Consider the following 26,362-nt stretch of genomic DNA (forward strand, 5'->3'; position numbering starts at 1 on the left):
TTTGTAAGATTGGTTTGGACATTTCTGATAATGGTAAAATTCTACACACAACTCAGTGACATTGTGTTCTGTCACAGTAATAGGTTGAGAGAAGTTGCACATTTCACCAAATGGTAAGCTGGCCAGTTCTTGTGGAGGTGCAAGTTGGCCTCAGTTGCCTGAGACTGCAGTTATGTGTGTGCAAGTTGTGTTTGCATGCGTGTGTACATGTGTGTTTGTCATCTAATTTTGACGAAGGCCTTACTAGCCAAAAGCTATATTTGTGACAGTCTTTTTGTTGTGCGTATCTGTGACACAGCATTTCTACTATATGGTGAGCAGCAACTTTCCTTTTCACAATATTGGCACAACAACTGATACATGCACGGTAAAAACCAGGAAAGAAAGAAAGTGCTACACAAGTTTGCATTACCCATGCAAAAACCCTGGAGACATTGGCATAACCATGTCTCATAGGGGTCCCAATCTTCAGCTGATTCATCATATGCCAAGAAGCATGATGGTTGTACTGATGGAAGAGTGATCTGCTGTGAACATGTGCATACCACTTAATTGAGAGCAGTGATAAGAGCCTACTGTTGTTCCACAAAAGCTTGCTCTTGGACTGTGATACGTTGGAGTATTTCTTCCATCAATATGTTTGTTATGAGACTTAACACTGACACTAACACACATAGAAAACGTAACCCTCGCTCATCACCAAGTTTGTTATAGCAAGAACATACGTGATTTATGGAACGTAGTACTTCATAGAGCCAATGTAGGACGCAGTACAGTACAGGGTGTGCATAGCACTGAACACATTGAATGGACAACAGTAATACAGATTACAGAATAGGCTGAATGCTCATTTGCGATTGCTTAAATAATACTGTTTCTTTGGCGGCTCACCAGAACGTGTCAGGGAGCCGACCCATGTGGCCTTTATAAGTGGGCCTGTGAACTGTATGGATGTGTGATCTCTGAAATCACACATGTCAGGAGTGAAGATACAGCAACCCACCATGGGCTTTACCAGTTTATTCTCTTACCCTTTAGAATTGTGCTGCACCAGTAATTTATCAAAGTTATTTGGAGCATTTGATTAAGGACATCCCTGCTGTGTCACCTAAGTTGATGACCTATGGGCCATAGGCTCCTTGGCAAGAGGAGCATTTATGGAATCTGCAGGCAGCTTTCCAATGCCTTCTGCACAGTGGCCTTTGTGGCAAATTTGAAAAATGTATCTTTTTGCCCCAAAGGTGCATTTCTTGGGACATGGGTTTAGCAAATATGGCATTATTCCTACACACAAGCACATCAAATGCATCATCCACCTGCCAGCCCCAAGAATCTGATGGAGCTCCACTCCTTTTTGAACAAGATTTCTTATTATGCTAAGTTCATTCCCTAGGTTTCACATGCATCTTCCAGCTTCTTAACCAGCTTCACTAAAAGGGGTCAAATTAATGTAGTCTGTGGATTGTCAGTGCACTTTTCACTTCCTCAAGCAGTGTTCTTACTCTGCTCTCCGTTTGACTTCTTTTAAGCCAGGTAAGCAATTAACCCCGGCCTTTGATGTATCCAAGTATGGCATTGGTGCCGTCCTATCACATTGGAACCCAGATGGTACCAAGCAGCCCATCACTTATGCATCAAAGATGCTTTCAGTGGAGCAAAGTAACTATTCACAGGTGGAAAAGAAGGTACTGGCTTACATTTGTGGCATTAAAAGTTTTGTGCTTTTGGTATGGTGCTAAGTTCATACTCATCACCAACACAAAACACTGATTTCATTATTCGGCTCCTCTTCTAAGCTACCTGATAGGACTGCACATCAACTGCAAAGGTGGGCACTTGTATGACATTCTTTACCGGTTCACTGCTCAGCTTGCTGATGCAGATGTATTATCACTTTTGCCAGTGAGACCTGATCCAGATTCCATCAACAGGAGGCTCTCATTTCAACACTGGACAATACTTGCAGCAGACATTGCTGGATTGTCCCTTGATGGCATGGCTGGTCACAACTGCCATGACTACCTCTTGTTTTTCTGGAAAATCGTATGAACAGTCTAGATGCGGTGGCTCAAATGTGCCCGTTTAGGAATGGATTTAGTGTGGCATACATCTTTTCTACCATGCAGTAAATTCAACATTATCCAAGGGGTCCTCATACTTGCCACACAGAAGCAAAACTATCAAGTCATTATTCCTTCAGCTTTTTGTCCTCGCATACTCCAACTGCTGCATATGTCACACTGAGCTATTTCTTCTATGAAGGCCTTAACACAGGGATACATCTACTGGCTGTGGAGTCAACTGAACATGTTGTTACCTTGTTTTCTGCCACTTAACAACCTTCATGGTGGCACAGTTCCGTTATACCCTTCATTTTAACTGTCAACTACCACTTTAAGTGCATAATTTGTTTATATCTTGATGTGAATGATACAGAGTTGCTCTAAGACAGTTGCCTTTCACCTACAGTTTGTTAAAAAGAATCTCTGTCACCTGAGGATACATCTTCAATTAATGAAACTGGTCATTACTTTCAGTAAAAAGTATTTTACAGCCAATGTGGATAATTTCGTTCAAAATGGAGTCAACTGAGTCATCGTTGCCCACTACTGTGGTAGACTGACTGCCGAAGAATCTCGTGCCCTCTCTAGTTTCGCAATGGAGATCACGGCAGAAACTGAGACATTTTTGATCCTACATGGTCTTTTAGGGGAGAGGAATTTACTATCCCTGTCAGTGGACATACATATTGACACAGATAAGCTGGCAGCAGAGTAATGCATAATGCTACCATGGACAGTATGCGCAGAGAACCATATGACAGAACTGCTGACCCAGATGTTTACTTGCCAGTGGTGAGAGGCCGGACCAGTCAGTTCTTATGTTGAGATCAACTAACACGGACCTGGCTTTCATGTCACACCAGGCTGTTGGTTCCACATGCTAGTTTCTGTCACTTGTGCTGGTCACATTTCGTGTTTTTCTCCATTTCAGTCTCTATGTTCCTCTGTAGATTGACCCTCATGCCAAGGTTTTTCTCTTCTGGGGCCATCTCCCCAGCCTTTGAATCAAGCAACCACTGTACAGTCTCCAGCTATAAGCATCCTTGTATTTCCTGCAATATTTTAATGTTCTCAGATCATCTTTTAGGTCTTATCTGTAAAAAACCAGGAAAGTGTTCCCTAGGCCCTTTGACTTTCAGTTTGCTTGGATATTGTCCAACCCCTCCATTCCACTTTGACTATAAGCATAATTACATCTCTCTTTTCAATTTGTTCCCCTTTCTATTCCTGTGTTTTGCTGTCTATCCTAGTACTGCCTGACATGTTCCTCTCCATTACTCACTGAGCAACCATCAGTTTTTGAAGAATTTTTGCATTGTAAGTGCATGTCCCAAGTGAAAACTGGAAATCACTGTTTCTTAATTTTCCATTGCAACACACCAGAAGCTGAGTTTTAAAACTCTGCGTAGTTTACCAAAAGTACTCTAGGCCATTTCACTCTTATTTCTTTTGCTATCAATCCAATCATTGTTCCCAACTGGCCTTTATATGAAATGTCACGAGCTGTTTTATTACTTTGTTGTTAATTTGTACTACTCATTTTTTGTATTTTTATTACTGCATACACTATTTTAGTCTTATTATAAATGATTTTTAGGTCTTCTTTATAACTATTTCAATTATGCATTTCCATTAGTTATTGAAGCTTATCTGCACTAACAAACAGTAAAATGTAGTCAACAAAATGATAGTGATTCATGCATATTGCATAAACAAGTATTCCATCTGCTTTTTTCCTGTTTCCTGTAGTGATGCTAAAATTGTTTTGGTGATGTAGAATCTCATGGCCTGACTGAATTCCCCATTAGCCTGATGAAGTCGGAATATTATGTAGTACTGTTTCTGTGGTAGCTTAATTTCTGCTAATGAACATAGTCATTTGAATTTAATAAAAGTTTTACTAATAAAAGTCTTTCTTTAATATATTTATAACAAAATTAAATTTCTTTTTTTCTAAACACTCTGACCCTGTCATGATCTATTATTATGTTGACCAAACTCTATTTTTATTGCCTACACTAACTGAAATGGATATTTTCCTGTTATTTTATTCTCTTTTATTTTGTCTGACATGCTTCGTATAAAAGCACCCTAATTATTTCTTCATTATCATATTAATGTCCTTTACAAATAGTTTGATAAAATGTATAACATTTATTATTTGTGGTTTATTTCTAGTTAACAGCTTGAACTTCTTGATCTATTGATGTAGTGTAGTATGTTCCACTGTCTAGCAGTGTGTGGGAAAAATTAACATTTAAATCTTTCTGTATGAACTTGGTATCAGAAAAATGGTTCAACCTGACATTAAAATCTATTGATTGGAATAAAGGATAATAGGGCTAAGATACACACACTAGAGTGTTTGCCTGGGATAAAAGAAGTTTGTAGTATTATATGTACATAAATGTGACAGTTTTCATAAAAAAAAAACTTCATATAAATATTTCAAAATTAATGAAAATTGCAATCCCAAAAAGGACATATGTGTCTGAAATGCACCTCATACCACAGATTATACAAATGAGAACACAAATACTGATATTGCAGAACTGGATATGGTTTTGCAGTGAGCTTGGAGACTCTCCTAGTTTGTATCTAAATCCATGGAGCTTCAACTATGGTTACTGAAGAATTGTGACAAGGTAGTCAGGTTGCCTTCAATATGCTGGAGTCAAGATTGCATGTTGTATACAATTGTCCCCCAATCTGCCACACTCACTGTTTGTCCCTGTGCCACTCAACAGGGAACACTGACTTTCCATTGTTTGCGAATATTAGGCATGAAACAGTGATGATTTACGAGATTTCCTGTATAATTAAAAAAATCATCTCTTTGTATATCCTACAACATGAAACCACAGGGATCTAACATATGGTATAGGTACTGTAAGTTCTTCATTTTTTGTGATATAAAGAATATATAGACATGATGAGAGATACTGATGCAGATATAAAACAGTTAACTGTCTGTGGAGATGCCATTTACTTTGTACAGTACTTGTTTTTAGGAATTGCCAGTGCATGAAAATTTTTAGTTTAAATATTCTCATAATGAAAATGAAAACAAAATTTTAGAATTTTTAAGGATCCAAATTGATGTGACATTGCTTCTTGCTGTCTGTAAAATAGACAGACTGAGCAAATACTTTACTCCTCTTTGTAAGATAATGGAGTGAAATCAGTAATCATTTGCATTAATGTAAATTGAGTGAATAAAAATTAAAATAATATAATACTTGCCTCATAAAACTAGGATTTCATAATGCATAGAAATCTACTTATACTTGTTCCTGATAAATGTTGAACTAAATACTTAACTGTAGTTGACAGCAAACAAAAGAAAGGAGTACAGATAACATCACCCTGTACAGGCCACAATTTAGGGCATTTGAAAGTGTTTTTGTAGCCAGCTCTTGATAGTGCTCATATCTGTTAGGAAAGTCAGCCCTCTCAAGAACCACTCTTGAAATGACCATTCACCTCAATTAAGAAGCATTAAAACTTTATCAAGAGATTATATCAAGAGAGAAGGTTTGATAATACTACACTATCAAAGAAAGCAGATACCAGTTGCTTTCAAGGCCTCAACTGAGGGCAGGTGAAAGAGACTTGAAAACAACTCTTCACATTTCTGTTATGTATTATCTTCTTAAGGGGACACCTTCTCCAAGTACCCATTATCTTTACATTAAAAATATTAAATTATTATCAAACAGATAACACAGAGAAGAAACAATTGATAACATTTGGATATCGTTATAAACCCGACACATTACAAATAACAGGTAGTTGATTTGGTCTTACTCTTTCCAGATATGGCAGGAATAGAATTGCTGCTTCTTTCTTTAATTCTGGCTGAAACTTCAGTCGCCTTGGATAATGGCTTGGCATTGACACCTCCAATGGGATGGTTAGCATGGCAAAGATTTCGCTGTGTTATTGACTGTACAAACTATCCTGATGAATGTATTAGGTAAGTACATGTTGACTAATTATTAACATTAATATCTTTTGATGTGTGCACCTCTCCGGAAGTAGACACTACATTCTTTCACTGATTTTGTTCTTTATAAGTCACAGTGGAAGGAGAACACAGATACAAAGGTGTTTAAACCAGTTTTGCATGTTACAGCTACTATCAGCTCATGTTAATGACTGACTACACAGCACAACTTTATTTGTATTTTAAAATTTCTGCAAATCAAAAAGGTGTTCAAAAACTTTAAAAGCTGTTGTTTGAAAATAATTTTTATTTTTTGAAAATTTTGTTATTGTTTGAAAATAATTCTTACTTTTTGCAGTTGTATTATTCATTTGCTGTTTGTGGCTATATACACAATCCCTTTTTTACATTCATTAAATCTTTCTGTACTAGAGTACCGAACTGCACCTCAATAGTAGATAAGGATGTAATAGGTATGTGTCATCTGACTTTTCTTTTCATTATCAAAAAATGTCACACTGACATGTATGTACCATGTCACTGAAATTAAGTTCTCTAATCATATTATCAGTCCACATCCATAGCTGTCTGCTCAGCGTGACAGACCCTCATACTGGGGACATGGGCTCAATTTCCTGTACTGCAAGAAATTTTTCCTTGGGAGGACTGGACCTGGCTGTACTTAGTATTGTGATGCCAAATGAAGAGCTACCAGATTAAGAGATAGTGGCACCAAGTTCATAATGTCGACAACAGCCAGGACTGCAGTGTGCTGAACTCATTACTATTCCATTTAATCTATACATTGGGAGATTTTAAACAGTGATTTTGAGTTAATGATTTTCCATTAAAAATTATTTGAAAGACCTACAGTTAATTGTTAACTGTTTTAAACTGAATAATGTTGACTTTGCCTCAAAATGATAATAAAAAGATTGCCAACAATATTTATGATAGAGGGGCAGCACTTATTTGTAAGCAAATAAAACAGAACAAACTGATGTGCATTGACAAGTCCCACAAATTTAAAAAAGTATTGTTACTCTTGAGTTTTTAAAATTTTGTAAATTAATTTGTCAGTATTTAAAAAGAAAAAGAAAAGAGTTATGCTGAAGAGAGATAAATCACTGCAGACACAGGAGGAGAAGTTACATTGTCCAGAGGAATAAAAAAGAGGTCAAAAAGTCCAGTTTTAAATTATAAAGCACTGCTAGTAATATATTACAAATGTTAAAAGTTAAGAACAGAAGTTGATGTAAAAAAGAAAAAAACAAATAATAAAAGGTCCATGTTGGCCAGATTCAGAAATAAAAACTGTGATGGCTGAACATGGAGAAAGTAAAGAGAAAACAAATATTTAAAAACAAGGGCAAGAATATAAACTACAGATGTAAGTAAAAGAAGAGAGATAACAATGTAAAAAGGATATGGAGGAGAAGAAAAGAGAAAGGTAAAGGATTGGTAAAATGAAATTGAGTGAATAGATAACAAAAGAGAGACAAGCAAGAAACAGAGAGGGAGAAGGAAGATTAGAAAGTGGCATTAGAAAGAGCAGAGAAAATAAACTGAAAGGAAATAAGCTAACATTTATAAACAGACAGAGAGGCACTTAGTGAAGAATGTAAGTGAGAAAATGGAAAAGAAGGAAGAGACAAGCATGCATAGATAAATATAAATTAAGAGCTGGTGAATATTAAGAACATAATATCTGTTGTATAGCCAATTCCACCTACAGCATCTGGAAGCACTGTTGTTGGTAGTAGATCTGGGTGATTTGTATAGCAGAACAAATGACTTCCTACACCTGTGCTGTGAAAATCATCACTCAATTCCAAAATCAGTTGCTCCCTATCCCTTCAAAGATGCAGGATCATACAGCAAGTGAAACACTATGTTTGCTATTTTTTATGTCCAACCAGGTTAGAAATTAAAATGCAGTGAATACAAATATAAAACTCCTGGCTATTACTTATTTTCAGAAGATGAACTATTTGTTACTGCCGGTAGGCACAAGTGAAAATACATATTACCCTAGCTTCCAGCATTAATTGTTTCTCTGTAAGGGAGGAGAGCGAATAGGTTGGAAAGGAAGGGCAGGTCACTCACACCGGGTAAATGGGACCCATTTGTTGTCTGGACCACAGGAGACAAAGATGAAGAAGGGGTGGGGGATTGGAGAAGGGGTTTTGTCAGAGAGAGAGAGAGTGTGTGTAGGAGGTCAAAGATGGGGAGGGAAGGGAATATGAACAACAATATCGGAGAGGAATTCTGCATAATGCAAGACACTATTTGTACTTTTGTTTTCACCCAAACATGTTTGTGCACTTTTTGTGATATCTTCAGTGGGTTTATATGTTTATTTTATTGCTGCAAGAATGTTGTTACATGTTAACCTATAAAGAAACTTTTGGTACAAAATTATTTATTTTGTGAAATGAGCAATTATTGTGAAACATTTTACATTAGTTTGCATACAGTACAGAGCTGAGACATGTATCACTGAGATAGTCATTCCACATTGTTCATTTATGACGTGTCTAAACATTCTAGTTTTGTAGTAAATTTGGAAATAAAATGGATGCATACATTTGTTTATGTGCCTCACATGTTGGTAACTTTAGATGTATTACACAACTTATAGCTTGTCATTTGTAGAGAGAATTACATTTTTATTGTGCATTTCTTCTTGAGAATCACTCTCTATTGGGATATTTAGAACTGAAACATTGACAAGATCATTGTGTACAACAATGCAAACTTCAGTTGATTACCTTTCATTTTTGCCTTAGTGAATGCTTGAAGGCACAAGAGTTAACTCAGTACAAAGTTGAAGTTCCCATGAATGAGGTACGTGAGGCTAAGTATTGAGCAGAAAAGTGATAGCAAATTCTAAGTCTGGACATGAGGCTCAGTGGACATCAAGTCCTTCTGAACTTACTGTCTCGTGCATTTCTGAATCCATGCAGTTGGATTTCAGTGGCCTTATACATGCATTCACAATGCTCCCTGCCACAAGTGGAAACAGCATCTCAGCCATGCTTGAGCAAGCTGTTTGTAATGGTGACTCCAGTGAGCTTTGCAGCTTTTGTAGAACAAATGGATCCCCTGTGCAGAGACACTTCACAGCTGCATCCCTTAGTATTGGGCTATGCTGACAGACATTACTGGCAGTTCCCACATTGTGTATCATCAGTCCCTTAACACTGTGCATGTTCTGTATTTGAGACACAGAGGTCACTTTCTCCCTTTGATACTTCTGGTTTGTGCCTGCTCTGTTAACGATGCAGTATTGTTTACCAGCTACAGACCAGAGCACTGGTTGTGTCCACCTCATTCCAGTCTGCTATAAGTTACTAGTTGACTCAACTGCTCTTGCTGCTGCCTTTTCTCTCAGGCACTGCACTGCCTGTCAGTACTAAATATTTTTACTCCTGAAGGTGTGCTGGCCAACAATTCCATCTCACAAATTTATAGTTTCTCATGTCAATTTTCCCTTTGAAGACATAAGTAAACTAGTCAAGTAGCTCAAACAATGGGATGTCCAGATTGGAATATCAAGAACATCATGAAAAGAATAGGTTGCTACTAACCATAAAGATGACACACTGAGCTGCAGACAGGCACAACAAAAAGACAGTTGAACATTGTGCTTTCACCCTCAGCCTTCTTCAGAAAAGAAAACACACTCTCATTCACACAAGGAGACACACATTGTGCACACATTACTGCTATTTCCAGCCACTCCAGCCAGAATGCAACTCTCACATTGAATGAAAGCACCAATCTGGAAGTAGTGATCATGTGTGCCTGAGGTGTGCCTACCTGAGTGAATGTATCTGTGTTTTCTTTTCTGAAAAAGGCTTTGGCCAAAAGCTCAATGGGCAACAGTCTTTTGCTGTGCCTGTCTGTAACTAAATGTGTCATCATTACAGTGAGAAGCAATCTATCCTTTTCATAATCAAGCAGCTCAATTTTCTTTGCTGTGCATTTAGTCATCATCATCATCATCATCTTCGTTTCCCCTCTATCCACCATCTTGTCAGGTTGGGGCACCAATGGCACTTTGCCACTTTACTCGGTCTTTCCACCATTCTTCTTCCACAATTTGGTTCGATAGCAGGTTTCTCCTCCTTAAACTCATCTCTGTTGTATCAACCCATCTTGTTCTCAGTATTCCTCCTGGCCTCTTGCCCTCAATCTTGAACTCCATCATTCTTCTTGGTATTCTTCCCTCTCCCATCCTCTTCACATGCCCAAACCATTTTAATCTATTCTTTTCAATTTTTTCAGTCAACTTCTCCACTCCAACTTCCTTCCTAACATCTTCATTTTTCGCTCTGTCTTTCCATGTCTTTCCTAGTGTACTTCTCAGAAACTTCATTTCAGTGTATTGTATCCTACTCTTCTCTCTTCCAGTCATAGTCCAAGTCTCTGAGCCGTAGGTTAGTATGGATGTGAGGTAAGTCTTGTATAGCACCAGCTTGCACCTCATTGGCACTTCCCTTCCCCACACCAAGCCCCTCACGCACTGGTAAAATGTACTACTCTGTTATATTCTTTTGCTAATTTCTGTCTCCAAACAAGCATTCCCCATTAATACATTTCCCAAATATTTAAAGTTGTCCACTATTTCAATATCCCCTCCCTTAATATGAATTGGTCCCTTGCCCTCTCTATCCCCTCTGCTTACCACCATGGTCTTGTTTTTCTCCACACTAAATTTCATTCCATAGTTCTCGAACTTGTCATTTAGGATGTCTGTCTGTTTTTGTACCTCCTTACTGCTTGTTCTCCACACCACAATATCATCAGCAAATAGTAACAGCTTCATCTCCCTTCCTCTATGGGCTTCCTTCATCTCTTTGACTATTTCTTCCATCACCATTATAAATAGTAGTGGTGATATCACACTTCCTTATCTTAGTCCAATAACATTCTTAAACCATTCAGTTCTTCCAACTGGTGTCTGCACACAACTACAGGTTTTTCATACATTGCCTGGATGACTTCAAGTGTTTGCTTTCCAACTCCCTTTCTCTTCAAGGTTGCCCATACCTTTTTCCTGGGAACACTGTCATATGCTTTCATTAGGTCAAGAAATGTCATCACCAGATTTTTCCCATGCTCCCAATGTCTATCCCTCAACTGTCTTGAGCTAAAGATTGGGTCCACTGTTGATCTACCATGACAAAAGCCATATTGCTCCTCTTCTAACTACCCTTCCACTTTTTCTCTCTCTCATCTTTCCAGTATATTCTCCATTATTTTTGTTACTTGGGATATGAGTGTGATCTCTCGACAGTTATCACATACTTTCCTGTCACCCTTCTGTGCATTTAGTAGTAACTGTAATTGTGTTGATTTGAAGACAAAAATATCAGCTTATTTTAGACACATTTACTTAGGATGTCATATGAAATTATCTTCAATGGTAATTAAGTTACTAAAGAAATAATCAACATACATGACCAAAACTAATACTGTGTTGAACAGGTAACTACACTGAAGCAACAAAGAAACTGGTATAGGCATGTGTATTCAAATACAGAGATATATATCTAAAAACAAAGATGATGTGACTTACCAAATGAAAGTGCTGGCAGGTCGACAGACACACAAACAAACACAAACATACACACAAAATTCAAGCTTTCGCAACAAACTGTTGCCTCATCAGGAAAGAGGGAAGGAGAGGGGAAGACGAAAGGAAGTGGGTTTTAAAGGAGAGGGTAAGGAGTCATTCCAATCCCGGGAGCGGAAAGACTTACCTTAGGGGGAAAAAAGGACAGGTATACACTCGCACACACGCACATATCCATCCACACATACAGACACAAGCAGACATGTCTGCTTGTGTCTGTATGTGTGGATGGATATGTGCGTGTGTGCGAGTGTATACCTGTCCTTTTTTTCCCCCTAAGGTAAGTCTTTCCGCTCCCGGGATTGGAATGACTCCTTACCCTCTCCTTTAAAACCCACTTCCTTTCGTCTTCCCCTCTCCTTCCCTCTTTCCTGATGAGGCAACAGTTTGTTGCGAAAGCTTGAATTTTGTGTGTATGTTTGTGTTTGTTTGTGTGTCTGTCGACCTGCCAGCACTTTCATTTGGTAAGTCACATCATCTTTGTTTTTAGATATATATTTCCTACGTGGAATGTTTCCCTCTATTATAACCAAATACAGAGATATGTAGACAGGCAGAATATGGTGTTGCAGTCAGCAATGCCTATATAAGACAACAAGTGTCTGGTACAGTTGTTGGATCAGTTACTGAGTTACTGCTACTACAATGGCAGGTCATGAAAATTTAAATGAGTTTGAACATGATCTTATAGTCAGCACATGAGGAATCGAACACAGCATCTCCAAGGTAGCCATGAAATGGGATTTTCCTGTATGACCACTTTACAAGTGTACTTTGAATATCAGGAATCCAGTAAAACATCAAATCTCTTATATTGGTGCAGCTGGAAAAAGGTCCTGCAGAACAACTGAAGAAAATCATTCATTGTGACAGGAGTGCAACCCTTCCACAAATTGCTGCAGATTTCAGTGGTGGGTCGTCAACATGTGTCAGTGTGGTGTCACCGCCAGACACCACACTTGCTAGGTGGTAGCTTTAAATCAGCCGCAGTCCATTAGTATATGTCGGACCCGCGTGTCGCCACTTTCAGTGATAGCAGACCGAGCGCCACCACACGGCAGGTCTAGAGAGACGTACTAGCACTCGCCCCAGTTGTACGGACGATGTAGCTAGTGATGCACACTGACGAAGCCTTGCTCATTTGCAGACCAGATAGTTAGAATAGCCTTCAGCTAAGTCAATGGCTACGACCTAGCAAGGCGCCATTAGCCTTACACAGCTTGTATCTAAAGAGTCTCAATTGTATCGTCAAGAGCGATGTACCACAAGGATGGATTAAAGTTAAGTATTCCAGCAGCTACGTACTTTTCTTTATAGCATTCATTACGTATCCTGTTTCAGACCTATCTCTAACCTGCGTGAGTTAACGCGTGCCTTTCGGCTACTTCCGAGTGGCGTGGCTGTCTTGTTACACCCCAACAGTCAGCATGCTAACCATTCCATGAAGCATCATCAACATGGGCTTTTAGAGCCAATGGCCCACTCGTGTATGCTTGATGACTGCACGACACATAGCTTTACACCTCGCCTGGGCCCGCCAACACCGACATTGTGCTGTTGATGACTGGAAACACGGTGCTTGGTTGGGCAAGTCTCATTTCAAACTGTATCAGGGGAGTCATTGACAGATGTAGAAGTAACTTTGAGTGTGCCCCACGCAAGTGTGGTGGAACCCTTACTGCTCATGCTGTATATTAATGATCTTGTGGACAATATTGATAATAACTGACTTTTTTCAGATGATGCAGTTATCAACAATGAAGCATTCTCTGAAAGAAGGTGCATAAATATTCAGACTTCTAAGTTATACAAAGATTAGCAACTTACTTTAAATGTTCAGAAATGTAATATTGTGCACTTCACAAAACAAAAAAACATAGAATTCCTTGATTACAATATCAGTGAGAAAGTTGGAATCAGTTAACTCATACAAACAAACCTGAGTGTGACACTTTGTAAGGATATGAAATAGATTTGTGCATATAGGCTCAGTTGTGGGTAAGGTGTTGTAGACATCAGTTTATCAATAGAATACTGGGGAAATGCAATCAGTCTATAAATGAGATTTCATAAAAAAACATAAAAATAATGAAACTTCATGCAACCCATCCTAAAATATTGCTCAAGTGTGTGGAACCTGTATCAGATAGGATTAACATGAGATACTGAACGTATACAGAGAAGAACACCATGAATGGTCACATTTTTGTCTGATCTGTGGGAGAGTGTCACAAAGATGATGAAGAAACTGAACCAGCAGACTCTTGAAAATGGGTGTAAATTATCCTGGGAAAGCCTGCTTACAAAGTTTCAAGAGCCTACATTATATGATGACTCTAGGAATATGCTCCAACCCTCAATGTATTGCCCATGTAGGGATCGTGAGGACAAGACTTGAATAATTACAGCATGGACAGAGGCATTTAACCAATCATTGTTCCTGCACGCCAAACGTGAATGGAATGGGAAGAACCCCTATGAACTGGTACTACGGAATATATCCTCTCCATGCACTTCATGGTTGTTTTTAGAGTATAGCTGAAGATGTAAAAAGTAAGTGTGTGACAGTCTATAGGCCACTACACATTATCATCGTACATCACATTACAGTATGATTAACACAATCACACACCCTGTTGCTGGAAATACTCATCCACATCTTAGGCCCAGAGCATCTCTCTATAAAGGCTCTGGTTATGCTCTGGGATGAGGAACGTCCTACCCACACTACACCAAAAGTAGCATTCCACCACCCACCCTCGAGAATATCCTTTTCCATCCCTATTCCAATTCTGGTCCCAATTCTGTGCCCCATAGGTAATTCCCATGTTCTCAACAAAGGTGCAAGACTGCCCCTTACACCCATCCACCACTACTACCACAATTGAGGCGCAACATTTCCTACCCAATAAAATGCAGGTTCATGTGTGAAAACAGCTATGTTATTTATTATATATGGTGCAATTACTGCACAGCATTCTATGTGGGCATGACAAATAACCAACTGTCTACTTGCATGAATGGCCACCACCAAACTGTGGCAGACTGTAAACGTGATCATCCAGCTGCTGAACATACTGCATACAACACAAATAACATCAACAGCTGTGTCATTTGGGTTCTCCCTTCCAGCATTATTTTCTGTGAACTACACAGGCGGAAATTGTCTGTCCAGCATATCCCGTGTTCTAGCAATCCCACTGATCCAGCTTCCAAGCTTCCACTAGCCTGTTTCCCACTGCCTCACCTATCATTTTCCCTTTTCCCTTATCTTCTGTCCACACCCACTCCTTCCCATCCACATTGTGTACTGGCTTGTCCCACTACTTCACTCCCGTCTCCTCCCATGCGGGCAGTCTCTCTCTCTCTCTCTCTCTCTCTCTCTCTCTCTCTTTCTCTCTCTCCCCCCTTTCACTCTCCATCTCCATCTTTCTCTCCTTCCCCCTCACTCTGCCTCTCTCTGTATCTCTTATATACCTTAGCCTCTGAAGTGCTTTCGTCTTGTTATGCAGTCTCTGAGTTGTCTGTCAAAAGACCTGCCCCGCTCAATTTTGTTACTCATTCCTTGCCTTGTTCATCCTTCCCTATCCCCTCCTCACCTCCATTATCCCAGGCAACTGCTTTTAATAATCAGTAATTAATAATTAGTCCTGCCTCAGCTTCAAGAGTGTTCATCTGAATGTCTGTGTGGTTGTTTCTGTGAATAGATGGGCATTTGCTACAAGAAGAGCAAGAGTTTGAAACTGTTTGTTGTTATGTGTTTCTATGCTGCAAACTTCAGTCTGATATAGGTGAGTGGTTGCCTTTTTCTTATTTTAGGTTTTGTTCCAACAAGGAATTTGCATTGTTGTTGAACTGTTAAATAAATGTGTTAGTAGATAAAAAGTAAAGGATTTTACTCTGCTCGAGGATTCCAGAGCTGTGTGACAAATAGCCTACATTTTTCATACTAATCAACTATGAATAGACAACAATCTGTATAGTATAACCATAATTCATGGAGTGTATCTATCATGAATTAATTTCTTGAAGCTATTGCCATTTACCTAGTTATTTATTCAAAAAGACCCACTGCAAGTGAAATCTTCAAAGGCAATTAAAGGATTTGACATTTTATATATTTATTTGTTTTTTTTCTTATATACAAATAAACTGAAAGGGGAATGCTCTTTTTATGTGGAAATAAGTAGACTGGGTAAAATCATGTTTCAGTGAGCAGTTGTTCAAGAGAACAGCAGACCTGATGGTTTCTGAAGGATATGCTGATGTTGGTTATGAGTATGTCATTATTGATGACTGTTGGCTGGCATCATCACGAGATGCAAATGGTCGCCTCCAGCCTGATCCAGATCGTTTTCCAAGTGGTATTAAAGCATTGGCTGATTATGTGAGTTGAATATCTTGATATCAAGTTACATATTCCCCTAGAGAGTAATTTTATGTCTCTATAAACAGAAATGATAAAAGGCAACAACTTGCCTGTTGCGGAGTGCATGCATGGTTCATAGCAACAAATAACAGCACAGGGATACCTTTGAAGCTATCACTCTTTTTCTACTGAAATTACACACCAAATGCATCCTCCCACAGTGGCACAGATTTATAACCAGTCAGTGTTGTTCCAGTTATGGGTAGACCCATTTGGATGTCTGTGGGAGTATGATTGTGGTAGAAAAAGAGTGATAGCTTGAAATCTATTAACACATTTGTCCTGTTACATGTTTCTTTGTGCCACACGTAGAATTAATTAAGGCTACAGCCTTTCCCCACTTTTGTTTATTGTTTGCTCTGGAATGTCTATTATTGTACCATTTTTTTCCATATCCCTTTTCATTTGCTTAAAGACTAAACAATCAACTGTGTATTAAATATCAATCATATGTATTTTTAAAGGTCCACTCAAAGGGTCTAAAATTTGGAATATATGAAGACTATGGGACAAATACCTGTGCTGGATATCCTGGTATTCTGGGGTACCTGGAAACAGATGCTCAGACATTTGCTGACTGGGAAGTAGACTATGTGAAACTAGATGGTTGTTATGCAGACACAAAAGATATGAATGAAGGTATAAGAACTTTATGCACTCCCTTCATTTTTAAGCTGTTAAAAATAGCTTCATATTTTTTGTGTACTATATTATTGTCATTATTTTATAATTTGTGAAATTTTGTACTTAGAACATGAGAAACAAGAACTATAAACAATGTTGTTCAAATATGTAACTTTCTTAACAGTAAATCTGAAGTAACAAGAACTATCTTGGCATCATCATGACATGAATCATAATATTTCATGTTAATTCATTGTTTGTCTGGAGCTGAAGAACAAACAGATAATATAATACATTTTTGCTAGTAGCAGCAAGTGGTACAAAAATAAACCAAAACACTCATACAACGTGGATTGACATGAATGTATTTTGGACAAAACTATCCATGACACACTAAGTCCTTGCTGCAGTATCTGCCTCTGTAATCTGAAGAGTATCCCCATTACACTCTTATGTCCTCTAAATGAACCCATGACAAAATATGTAATTCTTTTTTGTATCTTACGCATCACATCTATTAATCATGCCAGTAAAGACTCCGGACTGATCAGCAGTGTGCGAGGAATGAACAAACAAATGTTTTATTCACCATTTCATTTGTAGGTAAATTAAATTTCATTATGATTTTTCCAATGAATCTCAGCCTGGCATATATTTTTCCTACAATTAGATGTAGGTGGTAATTCCACATTAGATTGTTTTAGAAAAATACTCCTGGCATGCTCAGTGATTGCTGCTAACACCTGAAACAGACACAAAGAAGTAATAATAATAATAAAAATTAAATAAATGGTTTATTTGTCTGTAATAACTTAACAGTCATGGACATAGTCAGTTTACAAACACAAGAACATTAAAATTATACACAGTAACGTGTATCCACAGGACATGTGGCCTGTAACTGAAGAAGTGTCATGATGATCTCTTCATTGGCAAAAGATTCCGGAATAGTCCCCCATTCGGATCTCCGGGAGGGGACTGCCAAGGGGTAGGTTACCATGAGAAAAAGATTGAATAATCAACGAAAGGATAACGTTCTACGAGTCGGGGCGTGGAATGTCAGAAGCTTGAATGTGGTAGGGAAACTAGAAAACCTGAAAAGGGAAATACAAAGGCTCAATCTAGATATAGTAGGGGCCAGTGAAGTGAGGTGGAAGGAAGACAAGGATTTCTGGTCAGACAAGTATCAGGTAATATCAACAGCAGTAGAAAATGGTATAACAGGTGTAGGATTCGTTATGAATAGGAAGGTAGGGCAGAGGGTGTGTTACTGTGAACAGTTCAGTGACCGGGTTGTTCTAATCAGAATTGACAGCAGACCAACACCGACAACGATAGTTCAGGTATACATGCCGACGTCGCAAGCTGAAGATGAACAGATAGAGAAAGTGTATGAGGATATTGAGAGGGTAATGCAGTATGTAAAGGGGGACGAAAATCTAATAGTCATGGGCAACTGGAATGCAGTTGTAGGGGAAGGAGTAGCAGAAAAGGTTACAGGAGAATATGGGCTTGGGACGAGGAATGAAAGAGGAGAAAGACTAATTGAGTTCTGTAACAAGTTTCAGCTAGTAATAGCGAATACCCTGTTCAAGAATCACAAGAGGAGGAGGTATACTTGGAAAAGACTGGGAGATACGGGAAGATTTCAATTAGATTACATCATGGTCAGACAGAGATTCCAAAATCAGATACTGGATTGTAAGGCGTATCCAGGAGCAGATATAGACTCAGATCACAATATAGTAGTGATGAAGAGTAGGCTGAAGTTCAAGACATTAGTCGGGAAGAATCAATACGCAAAGAAGTGGGATACGGAAGTACTAAGGAATGACGAGATACGTTTGAAGTTCTCTAACGCTATAGATACAGCAATAAGGAATAGAGCAGTAGGCAGTACAGTTGAAGAGGAATGGACATCTCTAAAAAGTGCCATCACAGAAGTTGGGAAGGAAAACATAGGTACAAAGAAGGTAGCTGCGAAGAAACCATGGGTAACAGAAGAAATACTTCAGTTGATTGATGAAAGGAGGAAGTACAAACATGTTCTGGGAAAATCAGGAATACAGGAATATAAGTTGCTGAGGAATGAAATAAATAGGAAGTGCAGGGAAGCTAAGACGAAACGGCTGCAGGAAAAATATGAAGACATTGAAAAAGATATGATTGTCCGAAGGACAGACTCAGCATACAGGAAAGTCAAAACAACCTTTGGTGACATTAAAAGCAACAGTGGTAATATTAAGAGTGCAATGGGAATTCCACTGTTTAAATGCAGAGGAGAGAGCAGATAGGTGGAAAGAATACTATGGAATATGAGATGAAAGTTTAAAACTCATCAAATCATACCTCAATAAAAGGAACCAGGTGGTGAGTTCAGGAAGTCATCTGTCAAACATACTCAAGGTTCAACATGGAGTGCCACAGGGATCTAAATTGGGACCACTTCTTTTCCTTGTACACATAAATGACTTACCAGGAAATATAGATGTAAAGACATATATGTATGCAGATGACACAACTTTTCTATCTGTAAACCATGTACTTGATAACCTTGAAAGTGATATGAAATTGGCAAAAGAAAATGCAACATCATGGTTTAATGCCAATGGTCTGCTATTAAATGAGGAAAAGACCCAGAATATGTGCTTCAGTCTATCAAAGGCTACAAAAATAGAAAAACAAAAGGCAAAGTTTTTAGGTATTGTACTTGATAACAGTCTAACATGGAACTCTCATGTTGATCACATAGTGGTTAGGTTGTCAAGAGTTATATATTTGTTGAAGAGACTGATGTGTTGTGTGACATTTGAGTACGTAAGGACAGCGTACTTTGCCTTTTTTCAATCTGTTTTAAGGTATGGGTTAATACTCTGGGGAAACAGCAGAAAAATAAATGAAATTATGGTGATCCAGAAGAAAGCAATCAGAGTAATGGCTAAGGTAGATAATAGAACACATTGTAAACCATTGTTCACTAAATACAGAATTTTAACAGTAATTAATTTATATATTCTTGACAGTGTTAACTACATACTTGCTGAACTACCTAATTTAAGTGTAACAAATGAAAGACATGGCTACTATACAAGAACGTGTACTTCTCTGCTGTTGCCACAAAATAGATTAGCTAAAACTAACAATAGTCATAAGTATATGGCAATTAAAATATATAACAAATTGTCTAAAAATGGGTCAATCAAGCCTGACAAATTATTTAAAGACAATGTTCATAACTTCATGTTAACTAATCCATTTCTATTCATTAGAAGAATTTTTAGAAATGCCCAATATCAACTTAAATATGTAAATTTTTTTTTTTTTTTGTAAAATTAATAGGTTAAGTGAAAACTGACGAAGTCTTTTGTATGTAACAATGCTGAATGACTAATAAAGAATCTGAATCTGAATCTGAAAGCCTCTTTGAGGGTGAAGATTTGTCTGATGTGATAGAAGAAGAAACAGGAGTCGATTTAGAAGAGATAGGGGATCCAGTATTAGAATCGGAATTTAAAAGAGCTTTGGAGGACTTACGGTCAAATAAGGCGGAAGGGATAGATAATATTCCATCAGAATTTCTAAAATCATTGGGGGAAGTGGCAACAAAATGACTATTCACGTTGGTGTGTAGAATATATGAGTCTGGCGACATACCATCTGACTTTCAGAAAAGCATCATCCACACAATTCCGAAGACGGCACGAGCTGACAAGTGTGAGAATTATCGCACAATCAGCTTAACAGCTCATGCATTGAAGCTGCTTACAAGAATAATATACAGAAGAATGGAAAAGAAAATTGAGAATGCGCTAGGTGACGATCAGTTTGGCTTTAGGAAAAGTAAATGGACGAGAGAGGCAATTCTGACATTACGGCTAATAATGGAAGCACGGCTAAAGAAAAATCAAGACACTTTCATAGGATTTGTTGACCTGGAAAAAGCGTTTGACAATATAAAATGGTGCAAGCTGTTTGAGATTCTGAAAAAAGTAGGGGTAAGCTATAGGGAGAGACGGGTCATATACAATATGTACAACAACCGAGAGGGAATAATAAGAGTGGATGATCAAGAATGAAGTGCTCGTATTAAGAAGGGTGTAAGACACGGCTGTAGCCTTTCGCCCCTACTCTTCAATCTGTACATCGAGGAAGCAATGATGGAAATAAAAGAAAGGTTCAGGAGTGGAATTAAAATACAAGGTGAAAAGATATCAATGATACGATTCGCTGATGACATTGCTATCCTGAGTGAAAGTGAAGAAGAATTAAATGATCTGCTGAACAGAATGAACAGTCTAATGAGTACACAGTATGGTTTGAGAGTAAATTGGAGAAAGACGAAGGTAATGAGAAGTAGTAGAAATGAGAACAGCGAGAAACTTAACATCAGGATTGATGGTCACGAAGTCAATGAAGTTAAGGAATTCTGCTACCTAGGTAGTAAAATAACCAATGACGGATGGAGCAAGGAGGACATCAAAAGCAGACTCGCTATGGCAAAAAAGGCATTTCTGGCCAAGAGAAGTCTACTAATATCAAATACCGGCCTTAATTTGAGGAAGAATTTCTGAGGATGTACGTCTGGAGTACAGCATTGTATGGTAGTGAAATATGGACTGTGGAAAACCGGAACAGAAGAGAATCGAAGCATTTGAGATGTGGTGCTATAGACGAATGTTGAAAATTATGTGTACTGATAAGATAAGGAATGAGGAGGTTCTATGCAGAATCAGAGAGGAAAGGAATATGTGGAAAACACTGATAAGGAGAAGGGACAGGATGATAGGACATCTGCTAATACATGAGGGAATGACTTCCATGGTACTAGAGGGAGCTGTAGAGGGCAAAACTGGAGAGGAAGACAGAGATTAGAATACATCAAGCAAATAATTGAGGACGTAGGTTGCAAGTGCTACTCTGAGATGAAGAGGTTAGCACAGGAAAGGAATTCGTGGCAGGCGCATCAAACCGGTCAGTAGACTGATGACCAAAAAAAAAGAAAAAAAAAACATTAGAAATCTTTGATGGAGTACAAACATTAATCAATTAACAGTTGCTTTAATTTTGTCTTAAATATGTTCCCTTTTAATAATTTTATATTATTTGGCAATGTCTTCCAGCAGAAAATGGACTATGATCTGTTGCTCTTTTATTACTACATTTTATGGGTGCTCCATATTTTCTTTTACAAACAGTATAGTTCTCAGAACATACAATGAATACACTGTTAGTATGTTATACTTAATGAAATATTCTCTATAGGACTGCCACTTGCTAATATTACATATTATCCTAACTGCTCTTTTCTGTGCTCTAAAAGCCTTATCCATATATACTGTTTGTGGCCCCATCCCAAATATCAATACCATATTGCAGGTAGGAGTGTATAATTCCAAAACTGATTTGTCTTAAAACAGGTTGCGCTATTATGCTAGAAAGGCGCTTTAGGAGGTAGGTGTTACAGGAGATTTTTTTTACATGTGTAGTTGATGTGCTCCTTCCATGTATGATGTTCATCTACTATAATACCCAGGAATTTAGGTTTATCAATTGTTTCAACTGGTAGGTCTGGTTATTCATCCACTTGTCTTGATCTATAATTTAGCAGAAACTCCATCAGAATTGTCTTGCCTTATTTAGTGCCAATTTGTTTTCAGTGAGATATTCTGTGATGAGGCTATGTTCACTTCATTATTTTGCACTGCTAACTGTTTTGTAGAGCCCCAACTTATGAAGGAGGTACCATCAGCATAATTTACTAGGTTTGAATTTTGTGGAATTATTATATCATTGATGTACACAATAAACAAAAACGGCCCAATAATGCTTCCCTGAGGGACTCCACAAGAATTCTATAAGATGATTTTACTTTTTGTTATGTCTCCCAGTTGTATAATACAGCTTTACACATTGTCTGCTGTCAGCAAGGTGGGATCTTAACAGATCTAATACTACTTCTCTGACTCCGTAAGTTCCTAATTTATGTAGAAGAACAGAATGATTTACAGAGTCAAAAGCCTTGGATAGCTCTAAAGTAAACAAACTGTAAACGATAAGAATACAATTTACAGTTTAAGTTACCTGATCATCAAGAGCACTAAACTTACTGACTGATAACATAATAATTAACAAACAAATGACATCAAAAGTCAGAGATACCCATGTGTTTAGAGGCCATTACATTAAAAGTGCACATTATACTATAGTTTCATAGTTTGGAAAAGATGGGGAAAAGTTCAAACTAAAATTACAAAAACAGGATCTGAGATGTATAAAGTTTACCAAATACAGGAAGAAAGTAGGTCCCCACATGGTAATTTTCAGATAATACTACCTGAATATACACAGGCAGTTTTGAAAAGTGAAAGTATAGAGATGTAACTGAACAACATAAAGAAATCCTTTGAAAACAAACTGAGACTGAGCTTCAGAGACCTGTCTATTATCTTCAGCAGGTCTGCTCAACATATAATAATTAGCTAGTTACTTGCTTAGTTAGTTTCATGTTCCATGGATCATTTGCACAATAAATCATAATGATGTGGAATGAGTCATTTTACATTAACTTCACAAATTAATTTGTAAATATGGCTACATGTTGAATATTTATATGCTGTATTTTTTGTTTATTTATTTATTAATATACAGAAGTGAGATTCCTACCCACCACCTTTTACACATTACAATAATAGAAATTCTCTCCACAAAAGACCTGGACTATGGCTTTTAGAGGCAAATATCCAGTTATAACAGAAATAGATCCATTGAGCAAGTATCTCACTTATAATATCTTGGCTGTGACATTAACTTAAGACATTGATCTCAAGATCTATCACAAAATGATTAAGAACCAGGTCATACATGGAATGATCTGAAGAGTGCTAAACATCTTGATTTGATCTGATTTATGCAGAAAAATAAAAACAACAGTGGTCTCAGCCCACTTTTGTCCACATTGAAACTAAGTTTATTGTGCAGTTTTGCTCCTGTGAGCCTAGTAAAGCCAATCGGAACCCTTCAGTAATAGTAGGATATCCTTTACTAGTTCCTTACTAGACAAGATTTCTTCAGGCTCTACTGATTTGAATATTCTGTGTCTTTTGCCCTCCAGAGCTTTGCATTGGAAGATTAGATGGGTGTGGTTTCATCCTGCTCAACACATAGTCTACACTTTGGGACTTGTTCCTCTATACCCATTGTGTGTAGGTGTTTCTTAAAGTTCCTGTGGCCAGTTCTGAGTCCTGCCATAAGGTTAACCTGTTTCCTCTTCAAGTTCAGGGTTACAGAACTTCTCTTGAAACATGGCTTCAGCATCATTAACTTGCCATGTTTTTGTTTTTGGACCATAGTCCAATACTCAACGTGCTGCCTCCTAATCCAGCCGTGTAGTTTTGATTTTGCCATTGCCTTTGAGATGGTTAGTACAGGTTCTGATCCAATAAATGGAGTTATCAGGCCTGTTCTGGCCAGACTATAAGCTTGTTCATTGCCACTAATTCCTGAGTAACCAGGTAACCACGGCAGCTTTACTCTGCTGCTTTCTCCCAGTGGCTCTCTGCAATGATCTTAGATCTCACTGCAGGGTCTGATAAATATTTCAGAGCTCCTTGCCTTTCTGAATAAATGTAGATGCTGCAATCCTTGTAGCATCTATGGAAATTCCCCTCAATCCACAATGTGACAGCAGATATTTACACTCTGAATGCTGTGGCCAGCTTACTAAGAGAGACTGCTGTCTCTAGCCTAGGCTGCACCCCATATATTCCAGCCCCAGTGCCTTAATCTAATTTTTGACCCAACACTAAATCAGAGTATGTCTCCTGTGTTGCTGTTCACTCTTTCATTGCTTCCTTCTTCCAATTGTTAGACTGAAAGGTTTATTGAAGCAGCTGGAAGTTATTGTATGATGCGCTGTCATTTCCCCAACGATTCCTGTATTTACCACACTCACTATGTTGGTTTGAGATTCTGGGTATCCTAAGGGAATCCAGTTATTTCTAGTTTTTAACCTGTATGCTCCTGCTGCTGCCTCCATGGTAACTCACAGATGTAATGGGGGCATGTCCAGCATAGTCTCCCCCCAACAGTTGGTGTGCTGCTAATTTTGACTGAAGCAGGTCAATCTCTGCATGTTTCCAAATTCCTTAGCAGCAATACTCTGGTTTACTTTATTCCACCATACAGTAGTCCCATAAATTATCATAGGTCTTGTTATATTATACTCAGGTGCAATCTTTTTAACACAAAGTTGTGGCCTGAGATTGGTCCACAAAGTGTTGAGAAGTTTTTACTCTCAAATTGATACCTATGGAGTTATGAAAAGCTCAACTGCTGTCTTGACGAGCAGCTTCACCTCCTCACATGGAGATATCTTGGGCACCATCTATTTAAGTCACTCCACTGCTCCCATCTTCTCACATACAAAGATAAGGACATCTTTGTCCAGATCGGCCCTCCTGAATTTGGATCTTAGACATGTGTGTGTGTGTGTGTGTGTGTGTGTGTGTGTGTGTGTGTGTGTGTGTGTGTGTGTGTGTGTGTGTGTGTCCCTGTCCCCCCCTCCCCCCCCCCCCGTCCCCCCACCTGCAGCCCCACAATCTTCGGAAGGAGTGCCACCTGACACCTGAATGAGCTCCACCTGCTGTGAGGTGATGCTGACCAATGGATGTCCCTGTTGGCTGCTATCCAAAAAACAGAGACTGCATCACTGTAGGTCTGTTTCCCTGTTTCCTGCCTTGACTTTTTCTGGATCCTTCTATTGTGAGAAGAAAGTGTACTGGACTCCTGCCTTGTTCTCTTGTTATCTGTCCTAGAGCCAGAAGTAGTCTGGTTGCCCCCTTCACTCTAGAACAGAACTTTTCTAAGGTCTTCAGTTCAAGACTTTTTAGTTCCCTCCATTTATGTTTCTATCTACATCTACATCTACATGGATACTCTGCAAATCACATTTAAGTGGCTGGCAGAGGGTTCATCGAATCACCTTCACAGTTCTCTATTATTCCAATCTCGTATAGTGCGCAGGAAGAATGAACACCTATATCAATCCGTACAAGCTCTGATTTCCCTTATTTTATCTTGGTGATTGTTCCTCCCTATGTAAGCCGCTGTCAACAAAATATTTTCACACTCGCAGGAGAAAGTTGGTGATTGGAATTTCATGAGAAGATTCTGTCGCAATGAAAAATGCCTTTCTTTTGATGATGTCCATCCCAAATCCTGTATCATTTCTGTGACACTCTCTCCCATATTTCACGATAATAAAAAATGTGCTGCATTTCTTTGAACTTTTTTGACGTATTCACTCAGTCCTATCTGCTAAGGATCCCACACTGCACAACAGTATTCTAAAAGTGGATGGACAAGCGTAGTGTAGGCAGTCTCCTTAGTAGGTCCGTTACATTTTCTAAGTGTCCTGCCAATAAAACACAGTCTTTGGTTAGCCTTCCCCACAACATTTTCTGTGTATTCCTTCCAATTTAAATTGTTTGTAATTGTAATACCTAGGTATTTAGTTGAATTTACAGCTTTTAGATTAGACCGATTTATCGTTTAACCAAAGTTTAATGCATTCCTTTTAGCACTCATGTGAATGACCTCACACTTTTTGTTATTTAAGGTCAACTGCCACTTTTTGCACCATTCCAATATTTCTTCTAAAT

At 38.3% G+C, this 26,362-nt stretch overlaps 1 protein-coding gene across 1 annotated transcript in view; it reads left to right on the forward strand.

Moving 5' to 3' along the window:
* Positions 1-5,677: 5,677 nt before the first annotated feature.
* Positions 5,678-26,362, forward strand: part of LOC124622325 (alpha-N-acetylgalactosaminidase-like) — a 54,201-nt gene continuing 33,516 nt past the window's right edge. Inside the window, exons 1-4 of the mRNA XM_047148002.1 lie at positions 5,678-5,699; positions 5,880-6,039; positions 15,863-16,037; positions 16,544-16,718. Coding sequence (XP_047003958.1) covers positions 5,882-6,039; positions 15,863-16,037; positions 16,544-16,718 — 508 coding nt within the window. The 5' untranslated portion in view covers positions 5,678-5,699; positions 5,880-5,881. The remainder of the gene's footprint in view (positions 5,700-5,879; positions 6,040-15,862; positions 16,038-16,543; positions 16,719-26,362) is intronic.

Source organism: Schistocerca americana, chromosome 7, assembly GCF_021461395.2.
Source record: "Schistocerca americana isolate TAMUIC-IGC-003095 chromosome 7, iqSchAmer2.1, whole genome shotgun sequence".
Lineage (NCBI taxonomy): Eukaryota > Metazoa > Arthropoda > Insecta > Orthoptera > Acrididae > Schistocerca > Schistocerca americana.